The following is a 22072-nucleotide window of genomic DNA, read 5'->3' as shown; positions in this document are numbered from 1 at the left end:
TCACAGTTCATTCTGTCCATGTTGCTCTCCTATCTGGGGGCTCTCTCAACCAAGTTCACCCACAGAAGCAGCAGAAGCAGCTCTGACCTCTCTGTCTCCAAGACCAGCTTGGCACAATCAGAGCCAAACCTGAGGTGTAAACTCAAAGAGGCCAGAGAGGAATGTGCTTCCATTCCAATGTCAGTGCTCCAGAAGCCCTGGAGACCAGGCTCCCCAGTAACACTAATGCTCAGACTTCTTTTACACTGGGCATGCCACATGAAAACTGCAGTTTTAGGAGTAAAAATTCTATCTGCCCCTAGAAAAATTCTTACGTTTGTGCCAAAATTATATACACAAGAATTTTTGTTACATGTGTTTTACAGCAACAAAAAACTAGAAATGGCATGCAACAAAAGACTGAGTAAATCACTGGAAATGATTTCAATTAAGAAAAAAATAGCAAAATGTTTAAAAGGCAAAAAACATTGGTGAGCATGTGGGAAAGCATATGGCTTTAGACTGTTAGCAGGACAGTGAATTGATAGAGATTCAGTGATGAAGATTTAGGCACTAACTACCTATGGTAATTATCCTAACTAGTTTCCCAATCTCTTTTTATCGTTTTTTTGGTTTTTTTGTTTGTTTTTTGTTTTTGTTTTTGTTTTTGAGACGGAGTTTTGCTCTTGTTGCCCAGGCTGGAGTGCAGTGGTGCAATCTCAGCTCACTGCAACCTCTGCCTCCTGGGTTCAAGTGATTCTCCTGCCTCAGCTTCCCAAGTAGCTAGGATTACAGGTGTGCACCACCATGCCTAGCTAATTTTGTATTTTTAGTAGAGACAGGGTTTCACTATGTTGGCCAGGCTGGTCTCAAACTCCTGACCTCAGGTCATCTGCCCTCTTCGGCCTCCCAAAGTGCTAGGATTACAGGTGTGAGCCACCACATCCAGGCCCAACTTCTTTTTGAGCAAACATAGTCATTTAAATTTGGGAAGAAAATAATGCATTTTATCTGGATGTTCAAATTATTTCTATAAAAATATTTTTTATAGTTGCTTATACTATTTGGATATTTTTAATGGAATAGCAACAAATGTTTACTAAGCACCTACTTTCTGCCCAGCACTGTCCTGACAGTGAAAAAGACAAAATCCTTGTCCTAAAGAAGCTGGCATTACTGTGGAGGATGAAAAAAAATAGATGGATAGAAGCATAAATACGTAACATAATGCCAGTGGCAATAAGTGGCCTCATGATAAAGCCAAGGTAAGTGAATATACAACTAAAGAAGTGTTCTCAGGGGAGGTCTCCCAGCAGAATGATGTTGGGGAAGAACATTGAGTGGAGAGAGTGATCTGTCATTTGAGAATCTGGAGAAAAAGCTTTCCAGTTAGCAGAAACAGCAAGTGCAAAGACCTGGGCTAGATATGGCATTTTTAAAGTCTAATAATTCCATGTGACTCTTTTATACTTTCCATTTGCCTATTCACCTTTCTGTTCATTTTACCTGAAGAAAAATATATATTTATAATAATTGTTTAAGTCCTTGACTGCTGATTTCAGCATCTGGATTATCAGGGGTTTACTTCTATTGTCTGTTTTCTCTTGTTAAGAGTCATGTTTTCCTGCTTCTTTGATTGCCTGGTATTGTTCCTTTAAACATTGTGGATGATACATTATAGAAACTCTGGATTCTGTTATCTTCCTTTGAAGAGTGTTGATGTTTAGTTGTTCTATGTTTTCTTAGATTCTGTATTTGTCTACTAAGCATCAATTAATTACAGGGCCAAACTAACAGCTACTGTTGTATATATCTGCCCTGCAGTCCAATTTCCCTATGTGCCTGAAACATCTTATCACTGGCTGGGCACGGTGGCTCATACCTCGAATCCCAGCACTTTGGGAGGCTGAGGCAGGCGGATCACTTGAGGTCTGCCTGGCCAACATGATGAAACCCCCTCTCTACTAAAAATACAAAAATTAGCTGGGAGTGGTGGCACGCACCTGCATGAGAATTGCTTGAACCCTGGGTGCAGCCTGGATGACACAGTGAGACTCCATCTCTGAAAAAAACAAAAAATTTATCCCAAACTTTCTCCTTAATCCTGAGTGTGTACCCCAACCACCTTCTTTACCTAACTCTCACACAAGCCAGTATTTGCCCTGCCCTAAATTACCCAGGGCCAGTCTCTCAGACAACTGGAGACCAGAGCCCACCAACCCTATCCACACTAGCCAGTACTAAGTTGCTTCCTCTTTGTTGCCTTGCTTTTCCCATGGAAAGCTCAATAAAGGCTCTGGGCCATGCTTTTCTCTAGCTCTTTCTGCCTCTTGACCAACCTGGTGCTTCCTCCCTGTGGTCTCATGGGACATGGTATGTCCCCTTCTCTTAGGAAATATAAGTACTGTAATAAATTATTCCTTCAATGACATGAGCTCTCTGTGTGGTCTTTCAGTCACCTTTAAAATTAAGGCCTGGGCACAAATCATTAGTCTGGCAAGTGACATCACTGGTAAGTTACCTTGATTCTAGAGAATCCTAGTTTCAGGCTGTGTTGGCTGGGTCTATTTCAATTCTGTCTCTGGTCCTAGAGCACAACCGCTAGTCTTGGTTTCCATGGGAAGCAAGCTGTGCTTACCAAGTATATTAGGGTTCTCCAGAGAAACAGAACCAACAAGATGTGTGTGTGTGTGTGTGTGTGTGTATAAAGAGGTTTATTTTAAGGAATTCGCTCACACAATTATGAAGTTGGCAAGTACAACATGCAGTTTGGGCCAGCAGGCTAGAGACCCAGGAAGAGCTGAGGTTGCAGTTCCAGCCTGAAGGCCACAGGCTGCAGAAGTCCTCCTGCTCGGGCTTTGCTTTGTCCGTACCTTCTAATAATTAGATGAATCCCAGCCAAGTTATGGAGGACAATCTGCTTGTTCTATGTTTTCTTAGATTCTGGTGGACTGAAAGTCCACCAACTTAAATGTGAATCTCATTCACAAACACCCTCACAGACACATCCAAAATAATGTTCGACCAAATATCTGGGCACTGTGGCCCAGCCAAGTTGATACATACAATTAAGCGTCACACTGAGTCCTTCTATTAATACTTTGGCAGGATTTAAACTTCAAACTTTGTCTCTCAATGGCAGGACAGCTGCTGAAATCTCTGCTCAGCTCTTTTTAAGCCTTCCAGCTGTTGTTTTCCACTGAGCCCCTTGGCATTTCACTCTGTGCATGCCTAGTTTAGGAGTCAGCCATCAATTTAAGGGGAATTTTGAAGCAGGGTTGGGGTCTCTTCCAAAATCAAAAGGTACTTCCTTTCTGGGATTGCTCCCCTAAATTCTAGCCACTGTGATGGCTTCAAGCCCCAACCTCTGTCTTCCCAGCACAGTAAGATGGTCACATCCTGCTTCAACTCTCTTGTCCTGTATGCAGTATAAACGGGAATGGGTCGTCAGGAGTTGATCTAAATAAATGTGGAGCTCACTTACTTCTTTTCTTTTAAGGGCCAATTACGCACCAGATCCTTCCTTCGAAGCCAAGGTCTAGTGTCTTTTGGCAGCTCTGGTAAATTGTGTTCTCTTGTCTGATCTGTCCTTTTTTTGCTCTGTCTGCTCCCTCCTCCTAGAACACCTATTAAATGAGCACTAGAACTCCTGGATCTTCCCTCCGCATCTCACAACTTCCATTTCACAGAATTGCCTATTGTCTTTCTGCAACTTGCTTTGTGAAAGAGAAAACTGATTTCACAAAATCCAGACAACCAAATGACTGAACACGTGAGCACCTTGTTTGTCCCCATAGACTTCCTGACCCTCCTTCTACTCAGCCGCAGCACTGCACACAGCAATGTCCTTACTCATCCCGGCTTGCCACATGATTTCATGCCTCCAGGCATTGTCATGCCAGGTGCCAGACACCCTGCCAGGTGCCAGATGTCCTGTCTGCTTTTCTGACCAACAAACTCCTTTGTGTCCAGACAGAGATGCTGCTCTGCTGGCCACTGTGATTTTCTCTTTTTCCTGGGATCAAACAGCACCCTGTTCACACTTCAAAAGCAGCACTCACTTACACTGTTTGCCTGTGCTTTCCTCTGTTAAGGCCACATCTATGTCTTCTGTGTTTTTTCCCACTGTGTCTCATACCGTACTTTAGAAGAGGGAACATTTATAGAACACCTATACATTTTGGACACTACTCCAAGTGTTTTATGTGCAATAACTGTTTGGGAGGTCACAGCAACCCTCTAGGGCCATCATCGTCATTACAAATAAGAAAACAAAGATGAAGTTGAGTCACATGTCAAGGGTCATGCACAGATAGTAAGCAGGAGGAATTAGACCTTAGCCAGCTGGATTACAGTCCACACTCTTAACTGTGAGAAGGAACGATTCCATCCATGAAGGGGCACACTGGCCATCATGGTGGGTTGGTAGAGTGCATGCAGCTGTGTCTACAAAAGCTAGGCTACGAGTGCAGATATAATTTACATGAGTAAAGTATCCATAGGGTATAACAGGTGCTTGCCGCCATCCTCTGAGAAGGTTTTCTCCTGTTCCATTGTGTCTTATTTTTGTTTTGAGACCGACTGTTTCTTTACGTTCATCAGTGCCACTTCCATCCAGACAGAAGGACCCCAGGTCAAGGCCTGACAGGAGGGGCAGGAGCCATCAATGAGAGCAGACCTCAGAAGGCTGACAGAGGGGAGAGGAGCACCATCCACAGCCCCATCCTCTGGATGCTGTGGGAAGAAGTCCACAAAATACTGCCCCTCAGAGTGAGTCGGTAGCAGAGCGCTTGCTGCTGGCTGCAAATACCCCATCAGAACATATTTGGGGTGATTCTTGGACCTGGTTTCAATTTCTTTTCTGCTAGTCAGCAGTTGTGCTTGACTCACAATTTGTTGCCATCTCCTGAATTAAACTCAGGAAACAGGATAAAGATCAGAACCACATTGTAAAAGCTTCCTTATGGTTCCTTTTTTGCTAAGATAAATAATGAGCAGCTCTGATCCACCTCTCCTGAGAGCTCAGAGCACACTACCAGGAGCTCCTATCTGCAGAGTGAGCACAGGCAACTGGTGATCTCTTGATAAGGAAAGACAGCAGTGTCCAATCTACCCTGCCTTGCACGGAGCCCCAGGTGCTCGCCCAGACTATGTTGCTACCTAAAGCACATGGTAATTGCGTGATGCTAACCAAAGCAGCCCCTCACTCATTAGAAACATCTGCTTTGCATTATTTACACAGCAAAAGTTTTCCTCTTTACTGAGCCTACCCAGTTCAAACTTAAGTGGGATTTGCCAGCTATCTGGCTAATTTTATGAGCAATAATAAAGATCAGTGAACACTTGGTGTTTGTATAATTACAATCAATTTTATGTTAAACTTAGCTTAAAAGAAATTTATCTTCATGAGAAAAATAGACAGACTTTAGTGAGGACCAATCTACAAAATGCCTGACCAGAGTTCTTCAAAACTGTCAAGGTCGTCAAAATCAAGGAAAGTTTCAGAGATTTTCACAACCAAGAGGAGCCTAAGGCGACGCTGTGACTAAATGTCATGCGGTGGTCTGGATGGGGTCTTAGACCAGAAAAAGGATACTAGATAAAAACAGGAAATGCAAATAATGTGTAGATCTTAGTCAATAATAATGTATCAATATTGGCTCATTAAATTGTGACAAGTGTGCCATACCAATGAAAGATGTTAATAACAGGGGAGGCCAGGTGTGGAGCATTCAAGAACTCTCTCAACTATGCTCTCAACTTTTGGGTGAGTTTAAAACTGTTCTAAAATTAAAACTTTATTTAAAAATATATAACGAGGCTGGGCACAGTGTCTCATGCCTGTAATCCCAGCACTTTGGGAGGTTGGGACAGGAGGGTTGCTTGAGCACAGGAGTTCGAGACCAGCCTAGGCCACATGATAAAACCCTGTTTCTACAACACATACAAAAATTAGTGGCACATGCCTGTAGTCTCAGTGAGTCAGATGGATGAAGTGGGAGGATCACCTGAGCCCGGGGAGGTCAAGGGTGCAGTGAATCGTGATTGTGAAAAAGAACTCCAGCCAGGTGACAGACTGAGACCCTGTCTCAAAAACAAACAAACAAACAAAAACCTATACATATACATATACATATGTAAATTAAGAATGAAACAAAAACTTCCATAATCTCACCTTCTTTGAATTTTGGAATTGTGTAAAAGTTGCCTGAAACCGATGAGAAGTAATAGCTCATGTTTACCAAGTGCTGACTACATGTCAGTGTGCTAAGAACTTTACACACGTTACTCATTTAATTCTCACAAAAAATAGGAGCAGGTACAACCATTAGCCTATTGTACAGATGTAGAAACTGAGGCATAGCACCATTAAATAATTTATCCAGCTCAGAAAGCAGCATTTTGTTACACAGCTCATGTAGTCTACCACTGCTCTGTACTGCACAGAGCGGAGCCACAAATGAAGAGACAGTCATGAGTCCGTTAAAATTCCAGGACCGTGAACACTGGGACATAGGATATGCTGCTAACGGGGGCTGGGACATTCAAGGCCTGAGTGACTTCCCCGCATCTGTATACACGGCCTGGGAGATGTGCCACTTATTTGTCATCTGATGATAATGTACTCATAAAAAATCATATTCTTTGAAGGATGATTAATTCATTTGACAAATCTGAGATTAAGACAAATGACTTAGAACGGAAAGAATCAGTCATAGCCTGGACCTGGCCCTGTATGGACTTCCTATCACAGGCCACTACCCCTTCTGCCTGCATCTTCGGGTCTGCCCGGTTCAGCCTCTCTCTGTCTAAGCAGCCAACCTGCACACTCCATCTCAGGGGAAAGGAGCCTCCAAGCTGGCTTTCCCCATCTTCTCTCATAAATCCCAGAGCACGTTCTAGAATAATCGTTGACACATGCTTTTAACCCCGATTTGCAGGTTTGTACACCTGTAGAAAGGTGAGATTCACTCTCTCCAAATGCAGCCCATCCTTGCCTCCCCAGTAGCCTAGGAGACCCAAGACCCAGTTGCAGAGCTCTCTAAGGCCATTGCTCCTCAGGCTCTCCACATCCTAGCCAATGACTCCCGAACCTAGGGTTGTGCTGAACTCCCTCTGCCTCCCTTACAGATTGATCCACCAGCAAGTCTTGGCATCTCTTCCCCTAAGGTCTATCCCAACCCCCACCCCCACCCCCAATTCTCTGCCTCTTTGCTGCCAGCACTTTACCTGGGCCATGCTCACTTCCTGCTTGGACTGCAGCATGGATGCTGCAGGGACTCTAGAGGATGCAGAGGGATGCTGGCATGCCGTGACTCATTTGAAAATCACAATAGCAGTGATATTTTTATTTCCAACTGCCTAGCTTATCTGCCTCTCAGCTGTTTCCCAACTTTGATGATGAAAAGGTTGCATCTTCAGGTTCTGTTCAGCTCAGCTTCCCTCTGTCTAAGCAACCCTGCCGGCTTAGAAAGGAGTTTTATTAATTCCTCCAAACCTGCATTTATTTCCTAAAATTGCATGATATGTGTACTTTTAACACACAGAGGAGGACACCCATACATACACATATTTAATTGTTTATGTATTAATTTGTATAGATTCAATGTAAACACGCTTAATTTACAGATATATAGACTGATACATATATAGATGATTTTTAATTTGTTGACCTTGCCAGTTAACCCTCTCCCATCTCACCTTCCCCTCCTTCCCATACTGAATCCTGGAGGCCCCAAACCACTGCCACTTCATTAGATCCTGGCTGGCTGCAGCCATCTGTGACCTGCTTTCCTGTGCAGGATGACTCTTCCTCCTGACATCTGAGAACCATTTGTCCCCTTCCATTTGGGTCTGATGTTCTCCATGCTTGGCGGGCTGTGGTGGGGGAAGCTGTATGTGTCCTGGGGTCCCAGAACTTACAAGGCTGGGAGGATGGGGCTTAGCCCAGACTCTGGCCTCTGCTAGTATACTGTCAAACCATGGGGTGAGGCAACCATGCTGGAATGGCCCTGACTCAAGAAGCTACACTGCAGACCCAATGGCTTGTTAGGACTCCTTTCAGTCACTTCCAAGAGCTACTGCCCATTGGACCCTGTGTCCCCAGGAGTTGCTCTTATGGAGAGGAGCTGTCGAGGGGGGCTTCAGAGATCTTCCAATAGGACTAGAAGGCCATCTAGAAGGAAGATATTAAGCTTGGGTTTGGAGTGTAAGCCAGGGAGACCTCAATGTCAGGGCCTCCTGCCCATTGGCCTCCCATATGATGTCGGCCTTTATGACCCAAGGAGAGGACGCTGGCCTTCAGCATAATTCTCTCTGTTCTTCACTTGGGAAACTTTGTGTGGGGCTAAAACCAAACCAGAGTTCAGTGGTGGTGTTAGGAAAATATGTCATGAGGTGGGGTCGGGGAGAGAACACCAAGGTTTTGCTGTATGTACAGAAGGTAAAACGATGGCTGAGAGTCCAGGAGCATTCACCTTCAGTTCACAAGTGTTTCTGCCATTCACAAACCAGATGTCTTAATTAAAATGCTGCTAAAGGAAGCAAATCAATTAGCAGATCCCATACAAGATGGCTTATTTTATCTTACACACAGAAAATTGCTTATGAGTATCACGTTACCACTCTTGGTTATCAGTTAACAAAGGCTGCTAATGAACAGCATCGTTATCAAGTTGCATAAGAGACGCCCTGGGAGTCAGGCAAATTATGACAACACAGCACTTTGTTCTGAAATACAGATCATCTTTCATCACACATGAAGAAGGCAGCCCAGTCCAAAAGATTTCCTGGAAAGTGGAAAAGCAAAGAAAATTCCGTGATGTGATCCCAGAAACACAGGGTTAATATTACAAGGGAGAGAAATGCTCATGGGGCCTTAGCCTGATGGCAATTGTAGAATGACGTGGCTTTCCTGAGCCTCCACCAGTCATGTCTTTTATGCAACAGCCATGCACATTGTAATAATAACCACAAAATAATTTATATAAGGAGAAAAAATAATAACTGACATTCATGGCCCTCTACAAGGCATAGTATCTGCTTTCTTATTTGGTCCTTTGTTGGTTCCGTCCTTTGAAGGTCTGAGAGCAGCAGGCCCATTCCATGAATGCCAAAGCCCTTCCTCCCACACCAGCCCAGCCTGCCATTTCCCCTCCAGAAGGCCAGTGTTCATCATCGATAGGGCTGGAGACCATCCCGGAGACCCCATGTTTCAGGACTCCCGAATCTTCACAGAGTTCATCTTTAAGAAGGGATCCTCTGGCAGCTAAGAGGTGAAGCTAATCGTTCTACAAAGTATTGCCTAACTGATGAGAAGATGGCAGTGCATAGGAAGCTGTGTGTTGGGTCCGATTCCCCTTTTCATGAGCCATTTTCTGTAGTAGGTTTCACGGACATGGACACCATGCCCTCGTGGAAGCATGAACAGCTCCAACACAGGGTGAAGTTTTTGGTGTCCACCTTTTCCTACTGCAGGCTAAAGCACTCAAGGCTTCCTCTGTGCAGTCCGCTTCTTCCAGAAGAGGCGTGATAGTTTCCTTCAGGACAGAGGCACTGTATAGTCTATTCCTTCTATTATTTACCTCCAATATTCAGTCCATGTGAAAGTTCATTACCAGCCTTGGGTTTTCGAATGCAGAACATCCTGAGACGTTAACCATGGGCCGCTGTCCACAGAGCTAGAATCCCTCTTCACATCACTGCTCACCTACAGCTCAATCACCTGTGCATCTCTGGAAAGGAAGAGAACCACCTGGAAGACTTATTGAGAGGGCAACTATGCTCTAATTATTGCATGTGTTCATGCAACTCACACAATTAAACAGGTAAAAAAGCTCATCAGCAAAGCCTGCAAGGTGGAACACTTCCTTGTGCAACATAGAAAGGAACCTGAAGGCCAGTGGCTTCTGGGTAAAGGGGAGAGCTCAACCTGGAAGTTGTTTTCTGCCTGCCAAACCCAAGGCAAACAAAACTTCATCCACTTTGACGACAAAAAGAGAAATCATTCCTCGAGGTTAATAGGCATATTTTGGGAAACTTGTCGCTTTCTGTAGTTGGTGAATTTGCATAGATCTGGGCAGATGCTACCAGGAACAAGGTAGATAGACCTATGAGAATGGAACTGGAAAATAATGCCTTCACATCTGAACTGCAAGCTGTTACAGAGGGTGAGACTTCTCCATACTTGGTGTACCAGCTTTGATGGAAGGGAAGGACAGCATAGGTGTCTAAAAAGGGGAACATGGAAGAGAAGATGAGTCAACAAACCAGACTCTGATACAACAGAACTTGGGCTGAAAGTAGGACGCAGACCCTTCTAAGGAACTCACTTATACCTCCATGCCTTAAGACCAAATTCACACCCTCACTGTAGTTTCACATAGACATCTGGAATATAATAGAATGGTATATATGTTTACATTGAATGATGCGAAATTGTTTATGACTTTCCATTGTGCATATTCAGTCACAATCTCCTGACAGCTAAGATCTCCCCATGAGAGATGGGGCAGCAACAGCAGGAAAGCGGGATAGATGTGGGACAAGCCACATCAAAGGCCATAAAACAGACAGACAAAACAGACAAAAACTTGACTACCCCCTATTTGAGGACCAAGGACACAGGTCATGGTCAGGGATATAGAGCTTGATGGTAGTAGAACCAACATTAAAGACAAGAAAGACACTGGAAACCAGCAAGATATGGTAAGAGGAAGTGGCGAGGAAAGTAAAGGAAGGGATTCCATGCAAGGGCCTCAAAGGCCGTCAGGGTTTTCTTTCTCCTTTAAAAGACGGAAGGTCCAGAGGAACATGAGGTTTAGAGGACCAGAGACTGAGCAGAGGGTTCATCCTTCCTACTGTCTTTAACAAGCCCTGCATTAAAAGGCCCCATCAGGTGTTGATAAGGAAGGGATCTAAAGAAGCTGGGGTTAGCCAGGTTCGCACTTGAGATACCAATACTCAGAGTGGATGGGCAGCCCAAGAGAGCAGCCTCCTCCCGCCCCTGGCTGACCTGAACAGAAGAAGGGACACTGCTGAGCTACCTCATGGATGAAGTTGCTCTCTGACAGGTAGCGATACCTCTGCAGATGGGTGTGTCACCAGCCACCAGAGAGCCAGGCACAATCTGGAGAAAACAAGGTAAGGCTGGCAGAGTCTGGGGTAGCATCTGCTGGCTGGACTAGTAGGTGAATTAGGCTGCATGGTACTCCAGGCTGGCATCATGAGAAAGAGCAAGAGTGTTGCATACCCTACAATTTAGTGGCTACAGACCCAAATCTTTGACCACATCCTCCAAGAATCACATAGACCAACAAGGAGAGAAGAACAAAAAAAACAACAAAAGTGAAACTAATAATGAGGGTGCCTATACATTCTGGTTAGCCCCAGGGTTCATCTCTTTAGGATACATTTATGCCTGCTAATACTGAAAAAAATCTTTAGCAAAATCCAACACACATTTCTGATTTTTAAAATTCAGTAAAATAGGAACTGATGAATGCTCCTCAACATGGTAAGATATGTGTGCTTCAGCCCTAGAGCCAGCATCTTACTTGATGGACACCACTAGTGGATTTCCCATCAAAGTCTGTCAGAGGCATGTTGTATGCACAATTTTCCCACTATTATTTAACATTGGTGTTTTTAGTCAATGCAATCGGAGAGGAGAAAACAATTAGAGGCATAGCAATTGGGAAAGAAGAACTATATTTTGGCAGATGACATAATATCGTAAAAACTCAAGGGACAGAGGAGAAAACAGAGAAAAATAATAAAAGAATTCAACAAGCATTCTCACCCTCTGTAACAGCTTGTAGTTCAGATGTGAAGGCATTATTTTCCAGTTCCATTCTCATAGGTCTATCTACCTTGTTCCTTTTAGCATCTGCCCAGATCTGTACAGATCTGTGCAAATTCACCAACTACAGAAAGTGACAAGTTTCCCAAAATATGCCTATTAACCTCGAGGAATGACTTCTCTTTTTATCATCAAAGTGGATGAAGTTTTGTTTGCCTTGGATTTGGCAGGCAACAAGGCAACTCCTATAATGTTAACATAATCCTCCAAAATCAAAATACAATCAAAGACCTGGTAGGCGACATCATGACAAAAACTCTATTTTGAAAGCAGCAAAGGCAAAATACTTATGAATAAATATAACAAAATATATGACAATCTTATAAGAGTAAAATCTGAAAACTCTCCTGAAACACACAAAACAGCAACACACAAAATCAGATAACTTTTTATGAAAAAAATTACCTCTTTTCTGTGGAGAACCACTTAACATCGTAAAGAAGTAAATCGTTGTTAACTCAATATGTAAATGTAATGCAATCCCAATCTAAATACCAAGATGTTTGCTTCTTTTTTTCTGTGTGTTATTTTTACTTTATTTGCTTTGGTCTATACAAAAACCTGGTAGCCAAAAACACAAAGCAATCGTCATAAAACTCTCCACTGGGACCTCCCCCAGCCCCCACACCATGAAAGATTTCTGTTTCTGTGGAAAGATTCTGAAGTTGATTCCGAAGTTCATACGGAAAAATAAATATGCAAGAATAGCTGGAATAAACTAGCAAGAATATCCCCTGCAAAGGAAGCATAATGTGTGCGGGTGGAGGGAACCAGGCCCATCAGAAGGTAGAGCACATCCGGAAGCCTCTCTAGGCTCAGCCTCTCTAGGAAGCCCTCAGCACATGAATAACCACAAATGCCAATGGAGAATAAAGTCTAGAAATACCCTAGTACATACAGAAATTTAGAACATTATAAAAGTGGCAAATGAAACACGGGTGAAATAGGGTGGTTTTAAAAAATAGTATTGGAATAAATCAATTGCCATTTGGGAAAAAAACAAAATTGGATCTGTAACTCACACCACACACCAGAATAAATGCCAAATGGATCAGACATCTGAGTAAGTAATAAAACCATCCAAGTGCTGGAAAAAGTATATATGCCCAGATGTATACATCTATATGTAAACATTTTCTAATTTTATTTTTAAAAACGTGTGTCTATATAAAAGTGTTTTTAATTAAATATATTTTTGTAACAGTATCACAGAAAGAATAAACCAGGAATTATTGAAAATGACAACTTCAAAGCAGTAGGTAGGAACACGGTGGAGTGAAGTTACAAAAGAAACACTTCTCCGAGTTTATCTGTTTATATAGTTTATCTCTGAATCGTGTACATGACACACATGTATCTCTGTTTACAAAACTATGTAAATTAAAATTTTAAAAGATTAAAACAGGAAATAGTAAAATAGAATACACACTAAAACAAATGTTTCTGACTCTCTATCCAATTGATAACATAACCACACAGAGAATATAATTAATTTCATTTGAACACAATACTCTGGCTGTACATACCTAGAGGGCTAAAGCCACTGCAAAGAAATGTGCAAGTTTACAGAGCAGGTCTACCGCTGTATAGTGCTCTAATTTCTGGAGGTATTTTGTGTGTATTATAGAATAGAGAAAATGAGTAAAAATATTATGTGGTTGAAAAGCAGGGTTTTTACTTTGGAGAAGGCAATCTAGACATATGGAATAGGGAAAGCTTAGAAAAAATCTTATGATACTGAGTTTGTAATTTAAATGCACATTTCCTGACTCTGTCCATTGAAAGGGCCTAGAATCAATGACACCTCAGTAGCCCTGAGCACACATTGTGCCCAGATCTTAGTTTCTAAAAATCATTCCATAGTAAAAATTAAAATAAAATAAAATAAAATAAAAGAGAGAGAGAGAGAGAGAGAGAAAGAAACAGGGACCCTTGGGAAAATTAGACCTTTGTGCTACTCTTGGGAACAAGACAAGGTGAGTCTCAGATGTTGTATTGTCAGAAGTCTAGCATGTGCTCAAAGACTAATGAGGTTCTGTCTGAAGGACACAGGGGCCCCCAAGAAGTGACTTGCACAAGCCAAATTTGCAACAATTTGGGCATCAGAAAGAATCATGATGGTAATGGATTAAAATGCATTGAAGTTCACAGTAATAATCCTCAACAAAAGAAAAAGGAGAAAGGGGAGATAGAATAAAAAGGCTTTCTTCTAGATGAATGTCAGCTATTAGATATAGAAGAAATGCTGGAATCAGAAAGTCAATATTTTGTAATCACCAATGGCAATAACTGCTTCAAGCAGGATCATGAATAGACTAAAATCATTAGGTGAGGAATTGTTGGGGGTCGGGATATTCACATAGTGTCAAAGTGCCTCCCTTTGTATTATTCATTCATTTCAGAGGGGAAAATTCTAATTTCCACAAATATAGAAATCTAGTGGTCACTCCCTTAACCAAGCAAACGAAGCATCACCAACAGTGATGCAATACAATGAAATGTACACAACATCACCTTGTGGTATTTCCGACCAAAAACTTCAATCTGAATCCACTCAGGAGAAAACAATCAGACAAATCCAGAAAATGGGACATTGTGTAAGACAACGGGGTTTAGGGACTTCTCAATCAACAATGTCATAAAGATAAAAAGCAGAGGGGCTGTTCAACACGGAAAGAGACTTTAAAAAAGATAAAATAAATACAAATATTTTTTCTGGATTGGAAAATAGCACAAAAATATAGAGCAATAAAAGATACTTCTGAAATAACCAGAGAAATTTAAATATGGACTATATAATAGATGATATTAAATTAGCATTAATTTTCTTAGGAGTGGTCATTGTATTGTGATTACACACAATAGGAGACACAATGGTGCTGTATTCAGGGGTGAAATATCATGGTATCTATACTAATTTGCAAGTAGATCAGTCAAAAATGCTTATGTTCACAGAGATAAAGCAAAGGGGGCACCATGTCAATGAGTGACCCTAGGTGAACGTTGTATATATTTTGATTGTCCCGTTCTTTCAACTTTTCTTTGGATTTGAAATTTTTTCATAAAGCAGGAGAGTGAGAGAAAGATCAAGAGATCGCCCCAGGACTGTGTGACCATCCTGGGCTGGTCAGACAGGGAGCAAATTCTCAGTGGGTTTGGCACATTCATGGCGCATGAAGTGAGAAAAAAGCTGGGGAAGGTGGATTGTGAAATAATGATTCTCAAAACCCTGGTGAAGATGCCTTCATTCCTAGGAGTCTTCATTCATAGGCTCATTCAATCAGGGGTCCAAGATCCTGTCCCCTTCTGCAGACTGGCCCTCCACATACGGGCTTCGTCCACTCCAAGACCCCAAAGCAGCACTGAGATGCAAATACCCAGCCAAACTGATAGCATAATGACACGAAGAGATGTCTGGGAATTTTTTTCACCAAATGGACTAAATTGGCTAATTATTAGATTGGACACTATCATAGGATAGGTCTTGGAGAATGAAAAACAGCTTACCTATCCTGTTAAAACTCTGTTTTCTCAGCTCTAACTGGGCAAATGCCCCACAGCTTCACTTTAAATCTTGCCAAGTACCAGCACGTCCCAAGGTGATGCTGATTCCTGGTCTCACAGCTGTCCTGGCATGAGGGCTCCTGGCCATGGCCATCATTGCCCCTCCCGCGTGGCCAGGGTGAGGGAGAGGCCTTGCCGAAAACCCATGCAGCCCCACAGGGCAGAGACTGCCTGTCCTCATTTTAAGACAAGTGATCACTCTTACAACTCACCTTTCGAAGAAATTGTGGTTTCTCCTGCAAAAGAAAATAAAAGTATGTTTATTGCCTAAGCCTTAGATGACAGAAAGACAGTGCAAAGCTTGCTGCAGGAGAGTGGCTTGCTTGTCATTAGCTTGCTCTTTTGGGTCTGACTGCCTCATGACTCAGCCTGACTCCATCTAGTGTTAGTTTTGGAAACTCGAATCCTGCTTCTCTCTGAAAGTCCCTCTATTTGCAGAGGAGCTCTGTTACGATACCTGCCAAGAACAGCTCCCTGTACGTGGTGAGGGCAATGTATTATCAGGGGCATGAACTCCCATCCAGCCATTGCTTCCCAGCCCTGCTCTCTCCTGGCCTTTATTTCTTGCCTCCCTCACCCACCTGCTTCCTCTAGCATCCCTTCATGTTTTTTCATGAACTTTGCTTTCAAAAAGTTCATTGTTGAATAACTATTGGAGCCATCTTTCCTGGATTATGAAAAATGCCTTCTATAGCCCTGATGGCTCAAAATAACCCAGAACTTCCAAAAAACACATATAACAGAGATGCTCTTCTTAGATGATCATGCAAAAGAACATAAAAAGCACAGTAACTGCTCATTCAGCAGTGTTTTCAAATGGGTCTGTGTTGTATTGCTCACAGCAGCATCTTCCCACACAGACGTATGTGTGTCAGAGTCCATCATGAATGACTACACGCACATACACACACATATACACAGGCACTACATGCACACACACACATATGTGTGCACACACATACAACAGGATTAAGGATCAGGTTTTGTGGAATTTCATTCTATGTCAAGTCCACGGCTAAGATGTCCCTGAAGCATGGTCTGGTTCAAGGTCTGGCGATTTGCAAAGCAAAGTGCCTTAACTCAAAGTCCCCGTCAATGTGTGCCAGGAGTTCGGATGGTCAAGGTAGCGTCCCTGTGCTGGGTGGAGCTCCAGCACTTTAGAGCCCTCCCTGTGGTGAGAAGGTCACTGGGCTAGAATCCCCACACGTTTCAATATTCCTAACCACAGGGCCTGAGCTGGCCACAGCAGCCTGTGTCCTCCGCCTGGGTACCTAAGCACCCAACAGAGGGCCCCTGAGGCCATGTGGTGCCAGAGTCTTCGCCATGGCCAACACAGCCCATCCATTCAAAAGAGACTCCTCCTGTACTCCTCACCACAGAGGCTACCTGGACCCACAAAGGCAACAAAGGTTCTAGGGAGTCAATCCTTCTTGCCCTTCCAGACTCAATCTAGCCTCCTCATGTCCTCCAAGAGCCCTGTGTGAAAACTCTTATTATGGCCAGTCCACCCTGATTCCACGGTGGGAGAGGCTGACTCAGCGCCCAACCCACAGTCATCCGAGTGCTGCCCTTGGGTCAGTGGGGACTGGGACACCCTCCTGGCCAGGTGCTACAGCTGCATGCTCAGGAGAACCTGTGATTGTGCCAACCCCCCTAGGGCTAGAAGAACACAGAGCTGCCCCAGGGTGAAAGCCTCTTAGGGTGAAGGGAAGGGAGGGGTGTGAAGAGGTGGCCAGCACGGAACTCCACTCTCCCGCATCAGTGGATTTGGGGGCACTGGGAGCTGTTCGGCATGTTTCTTCTATAAAAAGGAATGTGACAACTTCAGCTAATGTGGGTCTGGGTGTGTGTGAATATGTGTGTGTGTGTGTGTGTGTGTGAGAGAGAGAGAGAGAGAGAGAGAGAAATGGGACACATGGCATCTCTGGTCCCTCAACCTGAAATATCTCCAATTCCACCACACATTTCCAAAACCCACTCAAGCTGGTTACATGCCCTGAGTGCACAGAATGTGACATGGCCAGCAAGAGGAGTGCTGTGTGGCCACCAGGTCCTGGAGACTTCACAGGCCCACTCAACCTAAGTTGACCATACATCTGTTTCCCTAGGACAGTCCAGGCTCACACCCATCATCCTGGTGTAACTTTTACAGAGTCTCTTCTCACTCTCACACAGTCATGTCTTGGATGATAAGTTATATCCCCTGTTTTCTCCAGCCCAGGACCCAGTGGACTGACACAAACTTGGGGTCGGGGGGATGACATGGGAGGGGACAGAGAGAAGGAGAGTGAGAGTCAGAAACAGAAGGAGAGATGGAATGCTGGGAGACAGAGTTGATGAAACTTGCTTTAATGCTTCACAATCAGAAACCACTGCTGAAAACTACAATATCTGAGGGAGGAGAAATCCTCACACACACACACAAAAAAATGAACTTCTCAAGACAATCCATGTCCAGCTCATCCCAAGGGCATGACTCCATGAGGGCTGATGAGTGATGACCTGCAGCCACAGTGCACCATGCGTTCATCCCTCATGCAGCCATTAATCCATCTGCTCCTTCAATAGACACTGCTTGGAAGTTACCCAGTCCCAGGTCCCATGGAAGAACTGGAGGGTGAGACTGGGCTCTGGGTACTTTCTAAAAGCCATTATCCCTGTGTCAGCCCAGGCCTCTGTCCTAAATGCCAGCCACTTACTAGACATCTCCTCTACGTGGAAGTGTCCAGAAACCTTCGGTTCACCATGTAAAAAAAAAAATATCATCTCAATCAGCTCACTGCCCAAAGCTGCTCCCCACCAACTTCCCAAAGGGCACCAGCTCAGAGAAAACTCTGAGCTGTTCTAGATTCTTTTCTCTCCTCCAGTGGCTGTCTCAGTCCTTCATCCCAGGTCCCTGGGCCAGCTCTTCCTTAACTTTGTTCCCATCTTTTATTTTCTCCATTGCCTCCACCCGGACTTACTCCAGCAGGGCTTTGCACCAGGCCTGTGTCTTTGTCCGGGCTTCCAACACATCTTCCTGGCTGCAGCTGGGCCCTCCTCCATGCTACCAGATAACAAAAAATTATTCTATCCCTCCCCTGCTTAGAATCCATCAGTAGGCGACCAGAAGTTTCAGGATAGATTTCAGACTCCATTGCTTAGCACCAGCTCCTCTGACTGTACATGCGTAGAAACTACTTATCTCTCCAGCCCTTCCTTCCACATCGTCACATGAAACACTTACTTCTGCCACATGGCATGTTTGTCAGCTGCAGGTTTTACCCATGATGCTTACATATGCTAGGGTTCCCTCTGCCTTCTTGAGCTTCTCTTAGTCCTTCCGCATGTAACCTGAGGCTCCCCTGCACCTCCTAGTGGCTATGCAGCCCTCTGCACCCCCAAGACACAAGGCAACACACACATAGCCTGCCATAGCCCTCCCGGGACTCCCACCCTCACTGTGCAGCCACCACCTGAGACCTGCCTGTCTCCCCTGTAGACTGAAGGAGATTGTCCTACTTCTCTCTGCTTGACCCCCAGCACCTAGCCCATGGCCTCATGTTCATTTATTTATTCATTCATTCAACACATATGCAAGTATCCACTTTGTCCCTGGCACTGTGCTAAGTGCTGGGCTACAGAAGTGAAAAGGAAGACCCTACCTGCCCGGAGCTTACATTTTAGAAAGAAATCCATACAAAATAGACAAATCAATATATCATATAGCATCAACTAGTGCAGAGAATTATAAAGAAAACTGAAGCCAAGCAAAGAGAAGAGAATGGTGGCTGGAGTCGAGAGGGGATTGTACTTTAAATAGGCCCTCTATGATGTAGTGGTGACACTGAAGCAGGGATTTGAATGAAAAGAGAGGTGAGGCTTGCAGCTTTCCGGCAAAGAGCATTCCAATGACAGAAAACAGCAAATACAAAGGTCCTGAGGCAGGACCGTCCCTGAGGACATGGGCTCTGTGCAGAAGAGCAGGGTACTTTGATGCCAGCAGAGAAGCCTGGAAACCTGGAACAAACCACATGTGACCTCCCAAGTGACAGGGGCTGGAGGCCTCATTCTGAGTGTCAGAGGTATGCACTGAAGGGGTCTGAGTGGAGGTGGAACAGGATCTAATCCAGGCTGTGCAGAGGCGAGCCCTAGTTCCTTTGACGACCGTATCCTGTGGCCCTCACTCTTGTGACACCTGCCCACTCGTCCAGAGGAGGAGAGAGTGTAAGGAGGGTGCCATGAGGTGCATTCTAGTCACCTAGAAAGCATGCCAGAATGCAGAGAAGGCTGGGGATGACAGGCAAGGGAGTGGCATGGCCAAGACAGGAGAGAACACGATACCCCTCCCTGACTATGTGGGCAGTGACCTTACCTTGGGGCTCTCTTCTTTAGCGGGATGGTGTCTAAACAGAGAAAGCCGGGCATTAGGAAGGGGGTCCTGTGACAAGAGGTGCAGAGCGTTCCCTAGAACTTTCACCTCCCTCTCCTGGGTCCTCTCATTCATGATGCCCTCGAGAGATCCGGGGCCTGGCTGCCATGTGATGAAGAGGCTGTTTCCTCCCCTTATTTGTGGGGATACACAAGGATAAGCAAACTCAAGGATAAGCAAACTCCCATGGCCTATTAAGCCCCTCGGGTGATGCACACCCCAGCATCTTGGGAAGCCTCCTCCTCTCCTGGCCCAGACCAGCCCCTTCTGTTTATCTTCACGGATCATAATCACATCTTCCAGAAAGACAGTGAGGCTCTGTTCTCCCCAGAAGCACCCCGTGGGAAACTGCGCCATCATTGCACTGAGCCATCTAATACAACAGAGGATGAGTTTGGGGGTGATACCCTGAGAGAAGGGATGCAAATCAACACTGCATTTTGGGTGCCAAGGAGGCGGAGGACTGTGCCAGGGTGCACATCAGCCAGCTCAGTTTCTATCTGAGGGGCTACTCAGTACTGTTTTGAGAAGGACTTTCCCAATTTATGAAAAAAAATGCATCGTGACCCACACAGTCAACAGAACCTCCCACCATCCACCCACACTTACGACCAACCTCACTGCCTCCTGGCACTGGGTTTATTTGATCTCATCATTTGGATGAGAGAACAGAAATTTCTGTGTGAAGCCAATTTTAGTTCCTCTCCCACCTTTCTCCAGGAAATGTGATTCTCAGGACTGCCAAGAGCAACAGAAAGGAAAGGTACAGAGGGAAAGAGTCACAGAAAGACAGAGAGATGGAAAGAGAAACAGAAAAAGGAACACAAATAGACAGAGAGAGAAAGACAGAAGAAAGAGAAACAGAGGCAAAGACATAGTAAGAGAGACAGAAACCTGGAGAGGTCACTGCCTTCCTTTACAGCCTGTTGGGCTCTGCGCTTGTGGGTTCGTTCTTGCTGTAGCCAGCATCACAGAGTGGCCCTCGGTGCCTGGCTTCGTCGGGCAGAGCCAGGCCTGAGCACCGCATCCCTCACCATTGAGGCCTCCAGGTGTGCTTTTCAGGTCGGAAGAGTCGTCGTCAAATAAGTGCCTCCTGATCATGCAGATCTTCAGGGCCAGGAAGCTGGCAGATACAGCAATGCCCACAGCAGTCCCGATGAGGGCGTACTTGAAATCTGAAACTCAGGAAGGAATTGAACACCGGGTTTCAGTCACCTGCAGCTCCCTCTACATTCCAGATGAGGTCCAAAGCACGCATGTGGCCCTTAACACGCCATCTCCCACTGGCTGAGGCCAGCCTCACCTTCCACTCTCCCAGGAGTCACTTTGCTCCCAGCCTCTGCCTGCACCCCATCCCCTCCTTCAGAAGCACCATCCCTGGTTCCTTCAGCTGTGGGAATTGTTCCCACCTTTCAACGCTCCCTGAAGCTCACCTGGCTACCTGCCCCAAATGGTGAGTTGCTCATTTCTCTGGCCGCCTGAGCCTCCTAGCCCTTCCTCACCGATCCCTTCGTTAATTCATCCACTCATCTATTGGGTGTGTGTTAATTGCCTGCTCTATGGTGAGCAATGCAGGAGAATGGATAAGGCCTATCTGGCCTTTGAGGAGCCTGCAGTCAGCTGGGGAGGGCAGGGAAGGAGCTCATGACGGGAGAGGCTGGGTTGGCTTGGAATCATGGGCATCCAGAGCCTTCTCAGAGGGTGAGGCATGCAGACTGAGCCTGGCCAGCATATGAGGCCCTTAAGGGGCAGAGAGGCTGGAAGCTCGCAGGTGGAGGGAGGCACTGATGAGGGCTGTGAGCCTGGCAGAGCGTGCTTTCAGGGCCCATGGTTGCAGGATAGGGCTCTGTGGGTGCTGGAGTCACGCATCTCTGGCCCTGAGGTATCATGCCTCCTGTGTGGATAAGCTTTAATGCAAGGTGTTGCCCCCCAAAATAAAGCTGTCAGCCACTCGGGAGGGCCTGGAGGTGAGGTGCCCCTTTTCCTATGCTGACAGCAGGGAACCAATTCCAGCACTGCAGCCCTCTGCTTGTGTGTTGTGGGAGTCTCCTTCCTGCCCCTGACCCTGTGCACAGAATAACATGGGCAGCCACCTACCGATTTCAGCCCCAGGGGGCTTGCCTGTTGCCAGCACTTGAGCTCCTCCTACATCTGCAAAGAAAGAAACCCCAGAGCCTGGTTAGAACAGAGCTGGCTGTGGCCCTAGCCACCCAGTCTCAGAGGCCTGGGAAAGCCTGCCTGAGGTACCCCAGGAGCAC

General features: G+C 45.1%; 1 protein-coding gene across 17 annotated transcripts in view; it reads right to left on the bottom strand.

Annotated features, from left to right (window-relative positions):
- Positions 1–8539: 8539 nt before the first annotated feature.
- Positions 8540–22072, bottom strand: part of TMEM273 (transmembrane protein 273) — a 33781-nt gene continuing 20248 nt past the window's right edge. Inside the window, exons 2-7 of one of the 17 annotated variants that reach the window (XM_050805389.1) lie at positions 21912–21965; positions 20849–20989; positions 19758–19788; positions 19197–19353; positions 15616–15639; positions 9996–10064 (exon numbers count right to left, since the gene is read on the bottom strand). In XM_050805389.1, coding sequence (XP_050661346.1) covers positions 9996–10064; positions 15616–15639; positions 19197–19353; positions 19758–19788; positions 20849–20989; positions 21912–21965 — 476 coding nt within the window. The other 16 variants (XM_050805374.1, XM_050805381.1, XM_050805371.1 and 13 more) reach the window with 16 other exon arrangements.

The sequence above is a fragment of the Macaca thibetana genome, chromosome 9, assembly GCF_024542745.1.
Source record: "Macaca thibetana thibetana isolate TM-01 chromosome 9, ASM2454274v1, whole genome shotgun sequence".
Classification (NCBI taxonomy): domain Eukaryota; kingdom Metazoa; phylum Chordata; class Mammalia; order Primates; family Cercopithecidae; genus Macaca; species Macaca thibetana.
This window is presented reverse-complemented; position numbering and strand designations above follow the sequence as displayed.